Source organism: Petromyzon marinus, chromosome 13, assembly GCF_048934315.1.
Source record: "Petromyzon marinus isolate PM22_M1 ecotype Great Lakes invasive population chromosome 13, UKy_Petmar_22M1.pri1.0, whole genome shotgun sequence".
NCBI classification, from domain to species: domain Eukaryota; kingdom Metazoa; phylum Chordata; class Hyperoartia; order Petromyzontiformes; family Petromyzontidae; genus Petromyzon; species Petromyzon marinus.
In genome coordinates, this window is record NC_133679.1 from 3,882,315 (window position 1) to 3,901,678 (window position 19,364).

The window sequence follows — 19,364 nt, forward strand, 5'->3', positions numbered from 1 at the left end:
TCGAGCCAGGGGGGTGGTCTGGCACAGCCGCAAGCTAATTTCCCGGTGCACGTTCTTCAATGTTTACACGTTTGCTGCTCTCATTTCAGTGCCTTCGTCCGCTCCAAAGGATCTCACGGTCATCAGCAAAGAGGGAAAACCTCGCACCGTCATTGTGAACTGGCAGCCCCCGGTCGAAGCCAATGGCAAAATCACAGGTACAGCCACTCCCCCGCGAGTTCCTCGAGACGTCCCCGTAAGTGCGTCGCGTCCGAGGCCTTCCGCGCCCTGGGTAGCCTTCGCCCGCATGTGTTCGGCGTTAAAGCGGGGATGTGGTCTCGCATCGGATGTGCGCCCCGCATGAGCCGCGCGGTGAGTGACGAACGGGCCGTCGCAGTTTCCTTCACGGTCACGGGGGCTTTACTGTGCTGCGGGCGAGATCGTATTTCGTAGCTCGTTGAACAACAAGTTACGTGACGCGGAGAGAAACGATGTTCGAGACGAGCGCGTCGCACCTCTGCTGTGCACGTTTTGTGGGCCTCGCGCCAAGTGTAAGCTGTGTTTTCCCCCCGTGGATTGCTGGTTAAAAAGGACTCGAGTGGCATCCACTTGCCCGTTAGCGTCGTTCGACTTTGCAGTGCCCGCCATGTGTCAACGTTCACGCGTTTCTGCGCAGAAGTAAAAGACGAACGGTCTCCTAAACATATTTTGAACGTGTTTGTCTTTGGACAGTGCTTATCGACAACCGAGAACCATAATTACAAGTGAATCAACTTCATTGACTTTTTCGGTAGTGCAATATTTGCTCGTCGTCACAGCCACTTCATTCGCGGTCTGCCGTTGCTGTTAAACATCATTGGATGAAAATGCTTCATATTGTGGAAATGAATATCATATTAGACCACCTAATGCTCACGGGGTGCAGCAGTAGCGCAAATGCCACGACGAATCTGGTCACCTGAGTTGGATTCCCAGCCACAGCTTGCATCAGTGGAAAGTGATATGTGACCTGGTGCAAGAGAGGACCCCCACACTGACTGACCATGATGGAGAAGTATGGTCAAACAACCGCCACGACTGACACGGCATTGGGGAGGCATTCGTCCAGCAGCCGTTTGTCAAAGAGCTGTGCATTATTACAAATCGTTATTACGTATAGCTGATGTACATATTTACAATTCTCAGAGTCACCGCCGTTGCAGAACATCAAAATAAATGCAGTCACACGTGTTTTCCAAAGGATATTGGTGTTTCACATTAATATAGCTGTGGAAAATGTAAATAATGCTTTCCCGTGGGATATGAGATTTATTGCACATACCAAAGCATAATCATACACGTGATATAAATACATTTGTGTGCATGAACATGTCCGATTTGTACGCGACAAAAGCCCAGCCATTGTTGGTGGGGCTTCGTGCCATGAATAGACTGGAAGCCTGTGTGGCAAGCCAGCAGATAGATGTCCTTGATGTCGCACGTTGGAAAAGACTTTGCCTTGAGGAGTATTCATTAAAGCACGAACACTCTTACAATTTGCTGGCGGGGGGGGGGGTGGGGGGGTGGGGGGCTTAACTCTGGAAGATATATGCTTAGGAGAAATGCGAAACACACGTTGCCTTTTATGAATAATAAAATGCATCGACGTGAATTATATTACTGAGAAAAACGAATTACGATAAATCAATGCAGTGTACGTACACGTTTGTTTCAAAAGGTTTGTTTGCGTGTGTGTATTTGTGAGTGCTGGGTTCAGTGGTGGCACAGTCGGTGGTCCACTGCTCTCCCATCTTCCTCACATGGAGTCCATTCTCAACCACGCCCATCTTCAGTTGCAAGAACGATATTAGTATTTGTTACGTATGTTACGTACTTACCAAGTGGTAGGCTGCTGAATTTCGATCCCTTTCACCGCATACCAATTTTCACAAATAAATAATTTGTATAAAGTAGGTACGATTACCTTCGAAATTTGGATAAAAGTGTAACAAAAAATCAGCTGCCTATTAATTAAATTGGTAGGCTTGCAAGTATTTAACACGTACTCATTGACGGCTGCGTTGACTTAGAGGCAAGTGCCCAGTGCAGGCTAAGACAGATAATACTTACTGCCGGTGATGCACATGGTTGAGAATGGAATCCAGATGATACATTGTGCAGCATCGGGGGAACAACTGCATCTGGGCACGATGCTGGCACCACCACCCAAGCGCCCCCATTCCTTGTGCCATGCCAGGCTTAGTAGGTCGGTGCTCATGGCACTTGCCCCGACGGAATGAAGGGCTTGAACGGAGAGGTGGCATGTTTGTGTTTTTTTTGTGTTTGGTGGGACAGGTTATATCATCTACTATACGACCGATGCCACAGCTGAGCTGCATGACTGGGTTGTGGAGCCTGTGGTGGGTGACCGTCTATCCCACCAAGTGCAGGAGCTCACGCTGGACACGGGATACTACTTCAAGATCCAGGCTCGTAACACCAAGGGCATGGGCCCGCTCTCCGATGCGGTGTCGTTCCGCACACCCAAGGGTGCGTACCCCACACTCCCAGTGCCATGCATTGCATGAGGATAAGGATTTGTATGAATAGGGCGCTTAAATGCTTCGAGGTGGCGTAATGGTTTGCAAGCCTGAATCGCAAGCCCAGAGGTTGCTGGTTCAATCTTCGCCGGCCATAGCATTTTAAAAAAATTGTGAAATTCGTTTTTTTTTTAACATCTCCCCGCCTCTGTCCACCCAGCAGTGTAAATGGGTGTGGTGGGGTAAAGTGTGGGTACTCCCACCTCTTCCAAGATGCCTTGTCAGCATGGAAGAGTAGAGCAAAATGCACTCTAGTGTGCATCTCTAGAGCTGCCACGAGTGGCGGCCTTTCCACCTGCGGGGTAGGCGTTAGCAAGCGATTGCAGGGCTGCACCTTTAACTTTTCACATAAAGGCCTCGTTATTACAAAGCCCCTTACCTGGGGGCGTACACCTGCGTATTCCAGCTATGCAGCATCCAAAGTGGCTGCAGGCGTTACGGTGAAACAATTGCATGCGGGGTACGAATTAGAAATAGAATCCTTCTCGTGACAGTATTCTGGTGCATGTGTTGTGAATGTGTAACGACCTATTTTTACTGTTCATGACAACAATGCGTCTGTGTGTTGTTTCATTACTTCAGCTTCTATCATCACTGATGCACGAGAGAAAGATATCGTGAAGAAAAGAGCAGTAAAACCAACAAATCCCCTAAGCAAAGGCATAATTCCTTTTCTCCACACAATGCTAGCATAGTTCTGTTTTCCCACTTGCCTTTTGCTCTTGGCCAAAGAGTAGGAGATATAACCCGAGCTTCTTTGTGCTGTTCTCAATCTAACTTGGAGCAATGATACCAGGTGTATAGTTTGTACTTTACAATAATGTATTCGACATCATTTTATATACGGAAAAAAAGGTCCCATTGATGCATGCACGCAAAGGATGCATGCACACATTTTTTTTTATAACCTATTCAAAGGGAATATTGAAAGTGTAGGTATTGCCGAGTTGAATTTCACAGTGTCTCCTTCATCAAACGTGAAATCGACGGTGCGCCTGTCCATGGTGCAAATTAAACATTCTGCAGGACATGGGACAACGACTGTTTACTTCCCAACAAAGTGGTAATTGTTTTCTTGGCCCTGGAGGGGTCATGGGCTGAGTTAGAATGTGCGCTTGCGACCTTCACGTTGTAAGTTGGGTGTTCTCATCCGCGGCATAACCTGCCCAAACATGGACGCATATTGCCGAGCGTTAAACCGACGCACGCGTATTCTCATTTGAAATGATTCTGCGAGCGTAATTTTGCCTGACAACGGGACGGTTTTTTTGGCCATGGCCGATTTGTATAGTTACCGACTCTTATTCATGGGCCGTGGCAGACCAAACGGAGCGCACACTATTTTTTGCGTTCGTCCCGTGATTGGTGGCGCTTTCGGCTGAAGTTATGTTCCGCCTCCGCTTCATCCAGCTTTGCCTTGGGGGCAAAAATAGTGATTTATTGCCCGCGCAGAGAACCAGTGCTTGGGGGGAGATAACACTGTATTTCATTCATACATTCCATTCATTTTGGCGGTGCGTTCATTTATTTTGCAGGGACGCGCAGCCGAGATGTGGAATCTCATTTTATATCGTGGCCCCAGTCTGCGTAACAGGGTCACATTCCATTACAGATTAGATGAGCGGGTGCATTGCGGAAGGTCTGCTGGTTAACGGGGCTTTGTAAAACGAGGCATCGGATAGCTCGCAGATATTTGTAAAAGTACGACAGTGGCCACGGTAAATCCAGCGTCCTTAGTGTTTCGACCTTGGTCCAGAGGATTGCTTGCCCGCCGACGAGCTGAAAGCTTCGCCGAAATTTATTTGAGTCTCGCTTGCTCTTTTACACCACGCTCGAAAAGCATTCCAGGCAGCCATTTCCTCTCGACCCCAGAGTGAGCAAATTTATGTGTTCAGGGTTTTTCTTTTTAAGCCTTGAAAGGAAGCTGACCAAACACACTTAAACGTAACACCACCTATTTCCAACCATCCCGGATGTACGGCAGACGGCTTTGCAAGCAAGAACGAGTAGAACTTATTTTGAGTGTCAATGAGAGCACATCTTATGCAGACAGCTTTCTGTTCGCAAATGGTCGATTGTGGGGTGTACAACATTCGCTGACAACCAGCTGTGACCATTTAAACGGATCTAACAGCTATGAGTGGCGTAGGATGTTGGCATGTTCAGTGTCGTAAATGGGTATATGAACGAGTGATTTGTGTTAATTATCCAATGGTTATGCATTGCTACTGCATCTATAATATGTCAGCAGCTGGAAAAGACATCTTTATGGCTCTAGAATTGCTAATGTGGTGAACCTAAGTAAAGCAGAGCTGTGATTGGCTTTTGCGGAGGCAAATCATCTCATTTCACCGAATTCATTTCCATGTAAGCTGTTCAATTATAGCTTGTGTGTTTCCAGCCATCAAACATCATCCAGCATAAATACGTAATAAGTGTTCAGCACATTCCGTTTAAAGGCATTGTTTTGCTTGACGTTCGGAAGTACGTCAAAAAGCATCCTTGCATTAATGCGTTTCAATCAAATGCTGAGCCCCCGAACAAGTCTTAAAACATCTTAATATATAAAGGACTGCAGAGCAATTGTTGGTGCCGGCTCAACGCCTGGGAGCCTTTCTAGCGTATCTGTTGCACCTCGTTGATTGTGAGATGCAATTTGCATAACGACACTATCTAAAACTAATAATGAGATTTAAAAAAAACATCTATCGTTAGAACGGCACGAAGCTGAATTCTTATTATCGGTTTACATTTCATGAAAACTGCTTCAGTAATGCAGTCCACGGTGTTGTCTCAAGCTACGAAACATGATTTATGCTGCGGCGCTACTTTACGTTGGTCGAAGGGGGGGTGGAATATGATGCTGTAATTGCCTGGAAAAAAACCAAGTGTCAATAACAGTGCGCTTACTGAAAAACAGTTAGGAGTTGGGGGAGGGGGGTAAATCTGGACTTTTGTGTTTTTATTGGGCAGTTTGGGTTTTATGTTACGCACAATGCTCGTGCAACACAGATAGTTTTTTTTGCTTCAGCAGCAGCAGCAGGATCACTTAAATATTGCTGCAGGCCACTACCCAAAGACACATTGATTTCTTTCAGGACCAACAAAAATCACTCGTTTAGGGAATGAGTAACAACGCTGCTGCTGCCAGACTCGATTCCGAAAGGGAAAACTTGCCATGAAAATTTCGGGAAAGTGCTACTGGATAGGGCATACTTTTATATCCAATAATAGAGCCTGTGTACATGTATTTACTCAATGTAAAATGCTGTATATACTACAGTTTAGTTTGGAGGACTGTTTTTCGAATGTTGATTATTTTTCTCGATATGATTGTTAATCCAAGTCTGTACGTTCGTTGAATGTCTTTCGCACCGTGCGTAGCCGACCGTGCTAGTCGGGAGGACAACACACTAACCACAACAAGCAGTTCCAAATAATTTAGTTTTCATTTAAAATACACTTGGCTTCGTGGTTTTGGCCACCCACCCCCTCGTGTGCCGTACCGACCTTCATCGGTGCCCACTAACGGCACTGGCTCCTACAGTCTGTTCAGGCTATATGGTGGTGGCGGGGGGGGGGGGTCTTTGTCTTCATGTGCTAGCTGGCTGACACACTAACTCTGTTTCACTTGTAAACTTTTTTGTGACCTTTCCTTTGTCTAGCGTGGTGTTTGTGTGCCACTCCCTGGGAATTGCCGGGCTTTTTCCGGAATGTTGTTGTCTGGGAGGTTGTTGTTGTTCTCTTTATGCATTAGCAACTACTTTAAGTTACATACGTGCAATTTTTACGCCTTCCACGTTGTATGTTTTTTTTGCAAAGGCTTCTACCAATGCCAATAATACCAATGACAAGCAGTATTCAAACCCGTCTTAAATATTTGTTTGCGACATTTACAGCTTTTGTTGCTCGTGGCTTAATCGTTCTTGTTACAGTTTGACCCACGGGGTCATTTTTTCATCCCCCATACTTGATGAAACATTATCCTTAAGTAAACCTCATTACTAATCAAGGCATTACTAATTTAAGAAAACATGAATGCCCTAAGCTGTTTTGTTTGGAGTCCTCCATTTTCAAAAGCTCGAGAGCTGCCGAGTGCAAAATTTATCATTTTCTCTGGCTAACACTGTTACTGTTCTTGCCCCTTTTTTCCTCCCCTCTGTCTGCTGATGTCTACTGCTGTCCACCCTTCCTGTTGGCACCAGTTTCCACCACTGCTGCAAAAGGGGCAGTTGGAGAGGGAGGCTCCTGGCCTGGCAACCCCTTTGACAGGGCCAGTTTCAATGGTAACGATGACACATCTGCAGTTTCCCGCAGGAGTAATCGTTTGTGTGTGTATGTGTTGGTGTATTGGGGAGTGGTAGTATAGAGGCTAGCGCACTGCGCTATTAACTCGGCGACCCGAGTTCGATTCCCGCTCACGGCCAACACCAGTGACGATTATCTGAACCGGTCCTGGGCCTCCTCCCCTAAGTGGACTCGGCCTGCAAGTAGTACCTGGTGCAAGTGTGTAAACATCGCCACTGGGGAGACAAAGGCGGCCGGGCGTGGTGATGGCCACCCACCCCCTCGTGTGCCATTGCCTGCCTTCAGAGATGCTCCCTAACAGCACAAGCCCCTACAGTCTGTTACAGGCTATATGGGCGGGGGGACCTTTGTCTTTGTGTGTTATACGGGGAATATGTGTATGTCTGAGACACTGCTATGCACCTGACTTGTATTGCAGGTTCTGGGCATTGCTTAGGTCGACTTGGCCTTACATGATCACCTGGTGCGGCGAACAGCACTTGCCTGAGGCAGCCTTGTAAAGGCCGTATCGGGGGGATCTTTTTGTGTGTGTCTGTGGGAGAGAGACAAAGCGATGGTGCAGTGATGAGTGTACTGTGCTACAAGTCTGGGATTTTGTTCGTGTCCCTGTATAACACCACGCAAGAGTCTTATCAGCATCTAATCAACATGTGGAGCGGTGTGTGAACATCACAAATGTGTGCTTTGGGCTCGACCACAGCACTGTGCCAGCCTTAAAAGGCCATTGCTAGCTGCCCTCACCCCAGCAGTACAACCAATGTATGTTTTTTGTATGCACATGTACTCATGTGTACATGTATCTATGCGCCTGTGTTCATGTTGGTGTGTATATGCGTGTGCGCATCAGCTTCATGAGTGTGTGTTTTGACAGCTATGCATCACAGTTATTGCATTAGGTCAGTTCCATTAATTCCACAGATATGCTTTGTAATGCAAAATAATGTTCTTAACGGGCCTCATTCATTCATCATAACTCCATATGTGTGTATTATTATCATGCAACATGTTTCAATTGCCAGGTAACTACTATTTCTAATCTCGAAAGAATATTTGGTAGTCTTATTGAAAGAATATGACGAAAAGGGTAGTCCTTTTTAGAAAATATTTCTACCATTTTGGTGCTGTCCAATTTATTCACGATGACATTTTGATGTGGTTGCCAGCTCGCTGTAGAGCATGCCACGAACATTGACACAGGCAACACGCAGCATCGCTCAGTGCAGTGAAAAGCTGGCTTTGCAGGGATTTATAAGCAGAGCAGAAATATATAACATGGCAGAAGTTCGTTTTTCTGAGCAGTCGTAGTTGCAATTCTAAGTTGTCGGGATGGCACAGAGCTCTCTGAATGGCTGCCGTGACAGCTTGCGATGATCTTCAAAGCATCGGGCAGGGTGGAGACTGTTCCCTGCGAGAGAGAGGCCCCTTTGTGGAATGCGGTTGCGTGGGTGATCGGGTGTCCTGCAGACGCCCCGACGGGACAGATCCCGCCTCCACAGGGCGCCCGCGGCTCGGCGCTGGACAACAACCTCCTCATCATCATCGTCGTGACGGTGGGCGGGGTGACCGTCATCGCCGTCATCGTTCTGGCCGTCGTGTGTACACGTCGCTCCGCCGCCACGCAGAAGAAGTGAGCGCAGGGGGCGGGGGGTGTGCGGGAGTGGGTGGGGGGGGTCAACGACGAGCGGCGTCACCACCACTGACCTCCCTCCCTTCCCCCGACTGTTCGCGTAGTGCGGCCGGTTTGTGTGCCAACCCGAAACCTGCGCCCGTACCGCTCAAATTGGGCAGACGCTGCCGTGGTGCCGGGATTAGTGTGCTGGACCTTCGATGCAGAGGTCACCGGTTCGATTCGGTCTCTTGCGGCACGGAATTCGAAAGGATGTCTCAAGAGACTTAAAATCACAGCCTGCCTTATTCCACCCGGCAGTATCAATGGGTCCTCCATGGTGAGTCAGTGGGCACGCCTTGTGTGGTGGGGTGAAGCGTGGTTACCTCGCACTTCTTCCAAGGTGTTGGGCCAGCATGGGGCTATTATTCTAGAGCTCTCTCTAGTAGAGGCCCTTCCACCAGCAGTGGTGTGAGTATGTCATTTTTTGGGCTGCTGCTTAACCCTTTCATAAATCAATGTTACACATATTTTTTCAACTACGTACCTTTATACACAAGCAGAGTGATATCATAAGTGTTCATTCATTTTAATCAATCAGTGTTGGGCTGTATCATGCTGGATGTGAGTTAATGGTCCTCAGCCAATGTGTGTGGTGTAAATTCGATATTCCTTCGCCAGTCAGGAACGAGTGAATGGACAACCACTGTTGACTTTCTGCAAAGTGGTACTTAAGTTATGACCGTGAAGAGACGAGTAATTGACATTGTGGCAAAGTGACCATGTCACAATTGGCCAGACGTGTACACTCGCACGTGCACAAGGAAACATTCATATGTGTTATTTTTTTCCAACTGCGTGTACATTTAGACATAGGCAGAGTGATATCATAATTGTTAATTCACTGCACTAATATTGTAGCGAGCACTTTTGATTCCCGCCTATGCACAACACTGCTGGAAATTGGCATTTGAATCTGGCCACCTCCTCCCCTGGGTCAACTTGGCCCTAACATTCACCAAGGTCTCGGTGTGGCCAAATTAGCATAGGAGACAGAGGCAGCCAGTCACGCGTGGTGCCCCTCTCCAACTGCCATCTAATTTTACGTGGCGTTCTTATTGAACGGTAGCGAGCAACACTTGACCCAGCGGTCTGTCAGTGCGAGTGGAGCGTTGCTACCTTTGCGAGGTGCACATTTAATAAAACTAATAATAACAATTCATTTGGCATTGGAGCCATTCTTGTAGCGCACAGGCATCACATAGGTTGCCATGTGTCACACAGCCAGTCGGGCCAAATGTTGTTTTCCCCAATTAAGTTGTGGGTCGTTTAATACAATTTGGAAACTATAGACCGTAGCACTGACACACGAGAGCTATTATTTTAATTTAATGTAAAACGTCGCAGGATCTTTAATACCCACTTTGAAGCATATTTGTGGGTTAACACACCTGGAGTATTAACCAGGACGGACGCTCCGGCGATCGTAACAGGCGGCAAATGCGCTCCCGCTCGACCGAGTCACCCTTATATACACACACATATATGCACACACATATATACACACACACATATATAGTGTGTGATGGCTCGCAAGACTGAGTATGAACAAAGCAGCCCGCGCTTTGACTCTCTGAGCCATGCAAAAATCCCCCCACAGTGACGCCCAGTGAAATTTTAGGGTTTTTTTTTTCACGTGCACCTCCCAACAGGAAAAGGTCGGCGCACAAGCCCAACAATGGCTCGGGCAAACGCAAAGGCAACCCCAAAGACCTGAAGCCTCCGGACCTGTGGATCCACCATGAGACGGTGGCTCTCAAACCAATGGACAAGTCGCCGGGACCCGACAGTGCCCTGACGGACACACCGATGACGCACGGCTCCCACGAGATCGAGGGCTACGGTAACCGTGAGCGCGGCGCCTAATTGGCTCCGAACATCGGGACGAAAACTGGCAGCAAATGCATCCAAGAAGAGTGTTCCCGCGATGCTGCATTCTGTCGTCGCTGCTAAAGCCATTGTTTTGAGAATTCTTAGCATTTGGAATCAACGTTTAATTTGTGGCTGTGCAGCAGGCTCCTGATTGGCTATTTGTGGTGGTCCATGTGATCAGATCTATTACAGTGTTGGTCATGAAATGTATTTGTATAATGAGCTAGCCCCTTAATGAACCACCTCCTCCACGCTCTATCTTTAGCAGTTGTGTGTTCTGCAGCAGCATGTAAACACGCATACACGCAAAACATGTCTCCCTTTCACTCCCCAAGTGAAAGTAAAAATGTTTTACAAAACCCGTAGGGGGCCCCAAGGTGCTCCAGAAGTGCATAATCTCAGCAGCACTCGACAAATATGTTACTGGCAAATACCAGGCCCCACCAGAATCTGCTGGTGAAATGATGTGTGTGGCACAGTAGGGGGTACAGCTTTGGTGGTGCATCTGCCAGTGATCTCAATCAGCCAATCCATGGCACTTGCTGGGTCTGTCCCGTAACTTCCTGTCAGCGAGCCTTCCACACGTCACGTGGCCTCAAAGTGCACCTGGCCTGGCACAGGCGCCGTGGGCGACATCACTGTCACTTAGTGGCGAATGGCGGGTATTGCAATTGGACCAGCGTGGTGAAGTATGGTTAAGTACGATCAACAACCCCCTGTGGCTAGTGTGGGCAGGCCTTCATCCAGCATGACAAAATGCTTGTGATTAAAACTTGATGCACATTTTCTGACTGATTTAACCACTTTAAAATGAAGTGACAATTTACACGCAGCTTCTTCATTAATTTGTAGCATCAAGAGAAAAAATGGAAAGAAAATAAGGTAGTTCAGTGGTTGCAGTCACAGGGAAGGAGTACTATAAGAATGTCAACCACTGCCCAAGGTTATATACTGGTAAGGCAATTCTTAACTAGCCCACGTTTGTCCATTCACACGCGTGTTTACGTACGTATGTACGTAGCAATCTTAGCTAAAATGCCAGCGAACTGAGTTATGTGTTGCAAACAACGCACAATGTGCACCCATTGTGTGTGTGTGTGCTTGGCAAGGACCTCGCGAATTCCAACTAGACCTTAAGTGAATAGCGTGCCGGTTAACCGTCCTGAGTCAACACCCCATGCAGGAGGGCACAAAAGGCGGGCCCGGGTGCGGTGCTGGTCACACCAGCTCGTTGTGTTCTTGCCAGCCGTAATTCAGGATCGCTACGAACAACGATGCTTAATTTCAACAGTCCAGCCAGGTCCAAAAGGCTTGAGACATTAATCCGACACTGCGTGAACAAAGCCTTTACAGGTTTGTGTTGTGTGCGCGCGCACGCGAGCTATGCTGATGTGTTTGTTTTTTTCCCGCGACCAAGGCACGGCATACGTGCTTGGCAGTTTACTAACATGCCAATAATCTGTTCATGTTCGTGTGTATGTGCGCATAAGCGCAGACGCAAACGCTCACTGCTGTCAAAACAAATGGGGTGCATTGCGGCTCTTGCATTTTGTCAACGTGCTCATGTCGACGCACGCGAACCCATTTCATCCCTGCATGCGAAATGAACGGCGGAACATTTTCATTGCCCGGTGCATTTCACTGCATTATCCTATTTTGTGGTTCCCGCATTTTTTAGGCCGAGACTCCGAAGATGGGATGTCGACTATGGAACGATCTATAGCAGCTCGCCACGCCATGCGGCCGAAGATCGTGATTCCCGGGGAGTCTCAGTCACAACGTAGGCGGCAATCATTTAATCGCTGCCCTGGGCTTGACATCTTATATCTGCAGATTACATAGAAATCAATATTGAAGCATTTGCCCTACTATTATCCTTTGTTAGAATGATGTATAGCTGCCTTTGGGCTCTTTATACGTTCGTTGTAAACTGCAGGTTGGAATTTTCATTTACGCTATTTGTCTTTTAAGAGCAGGTGCACACATAATACTTTATAATGCCAGCTGTCATATTCAGTTTGTACATCGTATGTTTTCTTGAGTTATCGAGTTGGTTTTTTAGGTTTGTTTCATTTTTTCTTCACGTTCACATACTGTGTGCTGTTGTTCAACTGACTACATGTAACATTCCATTGACATGCTGTTTGTTTTGTGTTTTTTTTGTCCTGTCGCTTGTTTGTTTTTTTCTCCGTGTTACTTTTTATTTACCATCATCGCTTTAACCCCCCCGCAACTCCCACTCCACCTGTCCTCCTGCTCGCCTCGACTCCCTGCCCCTTATCTGTCACCCCCCCCCCCGACTCCCCGCCACCTTAACTCCTTGGACGTTCAATAAAGTGTTGGCAACAGCCTCCCGCCACCATAACCCGGCAAAGAATCACCCGTCCTACCTCTCCCTCCCCCGGCCGCCACCACCACCGCACCACCACCATCACCACCACCACCACCAGCTCTCCCCGCTGCCCCCTGCGCCCTCTCCGCCCCCCTTAACCGGCACCCCCTCGCCCTCCTGTAGCTTCCCAGGCCCCCCGGCATACGACGTGTGCATTGTGGGGCTCCCGGGGGCAGGTGGCGGCAGGGCTTCTGCCAGGGGTACGTTGCGAGCGCTCTCCCGCTGTGCCAATGCCGATTGCGTGGCGGTGGCGGTAGCGGGCGTCCGTGTAACCGCGGGCCGCGTGTGTCCGGTTTGCCCTGTGCCAGAGGAGTTTGGTGGCGGCGTGCGGTCAGCCGCTAATGCATGACATCGGTGATTCTCAACTCCAGTCCGCGTGACCCACCACCACAGCTTGAATGTGTTTTCGGGTTGCACGTGCGCGTCGTTTGGCTTGGTGAATCGACGCGTGTCGCGCTCCACGGAGGTGCGATCGTTTCTGTCCACATGCAAACGAGGCCACTTACGCACTGCACGCACCTGATGGTTGGTAAATCGCGGGAAGCTGCAGCAATGGGGGTCGCAAGGAACTGGAGTTGAGAAACCCCACGTGAGGTGACTGGTTTAGCATGACAAAATTAACCGTTGCGGTGTATAAAAACACGGCTGAGTCAACTGTATGGGTTGGTGGTTGCCATGTGGGTAGGTTGATTCCCATGATAGGAATGTGGATTTTCTCCCACTGGCTCCGGGCTGCCATTGTAAACGAGCACTTCTGAGCAATAGACATGGGAGATGGGGTTTTTTGTTGTTGTTTTCCTGACACATACGTTAGTGTATATGTGTGTGAACGCTCTCAATACATTACGCATTCACGAAAGAGTAGTTGGGCGAGCTGTGCTATGAATTGTGAACCATGATACACATTACAAGCGACAATAGATGTCTGGAACTTGGCTTGGGCCCTCCCCTAGGTGGACTGAGCACAAAATGTAATACTGATTGCAGCACGATGACAGTTAGCACTGTGAAGACGAAGGCATTGGTGCTGGCTACACACCCACGTGTGTTTGCTGTGAGAGCATTCATAGTAATAGGTGATCGCTAACAAACAGCGCACGTGCCAACAGTCAACAAGGCTAAATTAGTGAGCCACATCTTATTGGATATATACTTATTTTAATGGGCTAAACATAATAATAAAGGAACGTAAATGAAGCCACACTTAATTTCCAGTTGATCCCTCATTTCCATCTGCTACAAAAATGTTGCAGGATAAATGCAGATTACTTGCCTGGTACCCGGCACCCTTACGCGACGATCAATCAGGTTGGCTTCATCGTTAAACCAGAAGACCGGAGGAGTTGCTGCCTCATAATAGGTTCATAAAACGGCCTACATTGTATACAAATTGTGAAGTCTGCATTTTATGGAGTCCCCTTTTATAAGACACGAACATCATTAAAGCTCTTAATACAGCAATTAATTTGTTTTCATGAAAAGGATTGATACGCTATCGCAATAGTACCGTCAAAAACGTCTGTGCTCCGCAATCATAGCGTATACATTTTTTCCAATTGAAAATATTTTCATCAATAAATGTATTTTCTGAGTCACAATAGCCTACTCGCGATTTGCCCAAAGAAATATTGAAATCGTCTTGGTAATTTCGTTACGTTCGTATATATGTATATCATGCAACATCGGCGATAAATATGATTAAACCCTACGTTATGCAAAGGTTAAAGGCGTCACTGTAACTTTTACTGCAAATTCTGTCTATTTTTCGACACCCAATCTGTGCTGCAAGTCATAAATTTTGTTAAGCGTGGCGCTAAAATGGCCATCCCATAAATTCCAGAGACCCAAGATTTTAAAACTGCTGTCGAAATTAATAAACGCCACACTCAAACAGCCTCAATTAACATACAAGTTGGGAATATTTGTCTTTCACAACCTTTTCTGGGGTATATCTTGTTAATAAAACAAAAGTGGTCCGACCTGTGCTATATGTTAACGCCACATTATGCTCGTTTGATGATTGCTCAAAGAGTGTTGATTTGTTGCAGCTTGCTTTTGAGCTCGCATGCGAAATAGGGCATTTAATTCATATGGTTGTAGCATTAAGATAAAGACATTTTGTGTGTAAACTCATTGCACACGGGTATTTTGGAACTGGTGGAAAAGTGATAATGCAGTGTTTTATGGGCTATGCGCAAAATATAAAATTTCATATCTAATATATGTTGAACTTCTTTTGTACCGTACGTAGCCAACCAAGCTAATATCTAAGCCTCTTCTAGGTTGACCCATCGGGGGTGCCTTGCTGACCTTAATAGTTGCTCAGGAGTAACGTATGCTCTAACAATCTGAACGGTTACATTTTCGTTTCATCAGAATAATTTAATAAATCCAAAAACACACAGAGCCTCACGTGAAACTAAAACTCCCTCAATCAAATCATGGCTGCCTGTGGCCATCTGTCATTGATTATTTATTTGGCCCACGCTGTAAAACATGTATATATATTTAATGGATGAAATAGCTGTGATACATTGGGATCTACGGATGAAATTTTGCCTTATAAATCTAAATTATTATTCAGCAACACACGTTTTTTTTTTGTTCTACGGCAGCGACAGCAGTGGTGGGTGTCCTCTTATTATATCAGCTGGAGGCCGACAGACACGAGAACAGCAGCAGCGTTGGCGTGCGTGGTGCCGAGAGATCTTCTGACGGCTTTGTTCCCCCCCCCCCGCCCGCCCCTTTGCCGTAGACTCACTGCAGCAGTCGCCAAGCGGCGAAATGGCCCCAGGTACCGTGCCGGGCCTGGGCGAGAGCGACGGTTGTCCGACGGCCGGACCGGCGGCAGCCGCCGGTGCGGCCGCCGCGTCGGTGGTGGCGGACGACGACGCGCCGGGCCGGCACCTTCCCACGGCGCACGTGCGGCCCTCCCAGCCGCTCACCAGCTTCGCCGTGCCGATTGTGCCCGCCCACCCGTCCGCCGATGGCGCCGCTGCCGTGGGCAGCGTGGGCCCGCTCCACCCGCAAGGTCTCGTCCGGTTACATTTTTTTTGTTTACGTTTTCTGTATGTTGTTGTGAAAAACAAAAGATTCTTCTCTCTCGCTCTCTCTTCCACCAGTTTTTTATTTATTTATTTATTTCAGTCACACTCCGTATGCACGTCGAACTTCTTTCGCGCCGTACGTAGCCGAGGTGTGGAATAATGACCACAAACTAAACACAAAAAGCCGTTCTAAAGTCGTTGATTTTCAATCTAGATTTAAGTTGCATAGCTCCAGTGGCTTTCTAATATCGAAAGGAAGAGCATTCCAGATGGCCGCAAAAGCGTCATGTCATGAGATCAACTAACTGCTCGTTCGCATCTCTAGCCGAGCGGCGCAAACCTTTGTGTTAGAAAATGGCTCACGGAAGTGGATATCATAGAGCTACCTATGAGGTTCCCTCAAGTGATACATGGTCCACACTGTAGAGGAGGGCAGTACTTTTCAACCGCTCTACATATGAGAGTAATGACAGCAAGACTGATATTTGATTTCTCAAAGCTGGAATTAAGCGCAGAACCAAATTTAAAAGTACATTTTTTTCGTGCAGTCATTTGTGACCAGACTGTGACCAAACAACTCGCTTCACTGACAAGTTGGTTTAATCACAAGGTGCCGACTTGGATTCGAACCCAGCGTCACTCAAGTGCCAGCTAAGCACTTTGACATCCAAGTCACCCAGCCAACTTTTCTTGTTTTTTAAAAATGTTCATCCAGAGTCATATTCCTGTTGTGCTGTACCCATCGTGTGGCATGAAACCAAAGGAATTTCCACGTGGAAGGCTCAGAGAGAGCTTCACAGCATCACTTCTTTGTCAGAGCGAAGCCACTGGGAGATGGCTTAAAAAATATTTCCTCTCAATCCACTTCAATAAACTCCTTATACAGTAAGCGGCGGCACAGACATTATATGGCCTTCGGGAAAATCAAACCAATATTGAATCTTCACAGCTGAAATATGCAGGATTAAGTAAAACATTACTTTTAATATAAGTTTGTGTGTGTGTGCATTAATTGGTGACTAGGCTGATACCATCGACTCGCTCAGTCTTGAGAGCTTGAATTAATTATGTTCGGCTGCCTAGATTTTAATCCATGATCTCAGTGGTGCTGGCTCAGTGATCTGACATAACCATTCGCCCAATGAGCCACCCAGGTAGCTAACGCTCAAGTAATATGCGAATTACTTTGATTATAAAGTGGTGACATATGCCAGTAATTGAGCACTTCAGACGTGCGGTTGGGTGCATCGTGCAGAGTGCCGTGCGTGACGACTGCGGTGGGAAATAGGTTGCAATACAGAAAGTAGGTCGCTGGCATGCCTCAGTGGAATCTTGAACTTAATTCCATAATTTTGCGTGGGGTTTATCTTGACTCCGCCGAGGTCAGAATTTCCGTCGAAAATAAAGTTACTGACGAAGCTCAGTTTAACACGTAGGAGGCTTTCACGACCAGCATTATCCATAATATAGGGTTTTTTGGGTTGGATTTCATAAATATAAATGTGTCGTTAAACCCCGCCACTACCCGACACGGCCACCTAGTGAGGTTTGTCACGTAAACAAAACATGCAATTCGTTAATAGTTCAGCACACTGGTGTATTGGAGAGTAAACCCACAACATTTACAGTTTGAGTACGACGTTTCGCCAGTAATTACAACCAGCACATCCGACGACAGCTGTTGCCATTGTAGCGCAGGACAAATTTACATGGATAATGATTCATTTATTAAATCAACCCAAGAAACATACTTTTCGTGGTAGCTTAACGCATGTATCCATGTTCTATTTGCGTATTATTTGTTTTGCTCACATATTATGCTTCAGCAAGATAATTTTGCCTAAGCTGCTTATTTACATTTTGTTAAATTGTTTATACAAAGATGAAAAGCTTAAAATAAAGTGTTTCCCTGCTCATCTATCTTCATTGGCAGCCTAAAAACCCCATGGTAAGAAAATAAAATGCATATGTGAGTGTCGGTGTCTTCCTAGGATAGCCATTGTTATTGCATAGACTCTCCCACCATAGCACAACAAAATATAATGGAGCACAACTAACAATGTGGATTTAGAGTCAGCAGGATGCACAAGCAGAATAATACAATGAGGCATTTCATGGCATCTTGTTTTATCTTACTCTTTCACGTTTTATCTCCCCGTTTGTTGAGCTAAAGAAAACTGCTCGTGAAAGTATCGCTGAAGGACATTCGGTGATACCCTAACCATAACAATGTACAGGGAAAAAAAATCCCGCTTATGGGATCCTGGCATATCCATATTAATGATATGTCACAGCCCCAAGAAGAACTAAACTTTGAGCAGTCCTTAAAGTTCCATCTAAGATTCACTTTAAATGACATGCTGACATTGCTCGATGTGATAAGGTCATTACGTTGGTTGCTAGGAGTGGAGGGATGGGTGTGGAAAATGCCCTATCCTTTAACCCACTCCACAGCAGACCACTGGGTCTGTGCCAGAACCAAAGAGCATCGGGTAGATAGCGCAGACATCCGATACCCCGGTTTAATCGCCAATCTGACAGTGCTGAGGAGGCGGGTGAATAGAGCTTTGAGAATGGAAGGCGATTTGACTGACAGCTCTTGTAGCACGGTGACAGGCGGCGTTGATGCTTTTAGCGGCATGCTGTGTGCTCTTAAAAAGCCAATTTCTGTATGAAAGGTGGGGCAAGATTGGATTGTTACGTACTGCGGTTTTCTAAAAAAGGAATTTGATGGCCTATCGGTAACGCGCGGCACAAATCCCAAAAGTGTGGCCAAGACAGATCGGGAAAGATTTCCATTACAGTGGAACAAGTAATGGTGCAGAGTGGGCGACAAGTGTTGCGTGTTCCAAATCTCTGGTTGGATGTAGTGAAGCGGACTCGAGTTGTTTGAGCGTGGGATCGCCGGACGATATTTTTTTCCCGCGTTTCCCTTTTTTCATGTCGCAAATGCGCCCGCACACTACCCGGGGTCTCGCTTTTGTGCAAAAAGGTTAATGCATTCCCTATCTAATACAATAAGAGCATCGTTATGCAGCAAAGATGAATAGGGCCGTTTTGTATGGCCCATCACTTGGTAATATTTTAAAATACTTGATACTAAAATCCTTTGACTTTTTCACCTATAGCTTGGAAGAATATGCAAAACAATGGCTATTCAAATCCTTTGACTTTATAACCTTTCTAAATTTCTTTTCACCATTCATTTTTTGCACAAGTCACACTTTCCACCGTAATGAATCCTTTAGTGTTGAAGTGACACGTGTTAATTACATGCTGCCGGGGGCTAAGGTTTCAGAAGAGTCGAGGCATCTTGGTAATTGCTCACCTAATTGCCTTGTCAACCTTGTTCTGGTGTTCCCAACGGTGCCAACAACCAGTTGTGTAGAGTCCTTTACTCTCGGCCTGCTGAGACGCAACCAATGGAGAATCTGGAATGGCGTTTTCGCAACAGTTGAAACTCGTTGCGATGCCGAGATGGGCATTAGCAATGGGAAAGGGATCGCCCTGGGATTTACGAG

At 46.8% G+C, this 19,364-nt stretch overlaps 1 protein-coding gene across 10 annotated transcripts in view; it reads left to right on the forward strand.

The window, feature by feature from the left end:
- NEO1 (neogenin 1) overlaps positions 1–19,364 on the forward strand; it is a 168,859-nt gene that overhangs the window by 142,001 nt on the left and 7,494 nt on the right. For 4 of the 10 annotated variants that reach the window (XM_032953170.2, XM_032953166.2, XM_032953168.2 and 1 more), the window contains exons 19-26: positions 90–197; positions 2,314–2,508; positions 6,764–6,844; positions 8,331–8,493; positions 10,185–10,375; positions 12,083–12,184; positions 12,742–12,996; positions 15,552–15,827. In XM_032953170.2, the coding sequence (XP_032809061.2) occupies positions 90–197; positions 2,314–2,508; positions 6,764–6,844; positions 8,331–8,493; positions 10,185–10,375; positions 12,083–12,184; positions 12,742–12,996; positions 15,552–15,827 (1,371 nt within the window). The remainder of the gene's footprint in view (positions 1–89; positions 198–2,313; positions 2,509–6,763; positions 6,845–8,330; positions 8,494–10,184; positions 10,376–12,082; positions 12,185–12,741; positions 12,997–15,551; positions 15,828–19,364) is intronic. The other 6 variants (XM_032953172.2, XM_032953173.2, XM_032953174.2 and 3 more) reach the window with 4 other exon arrangements.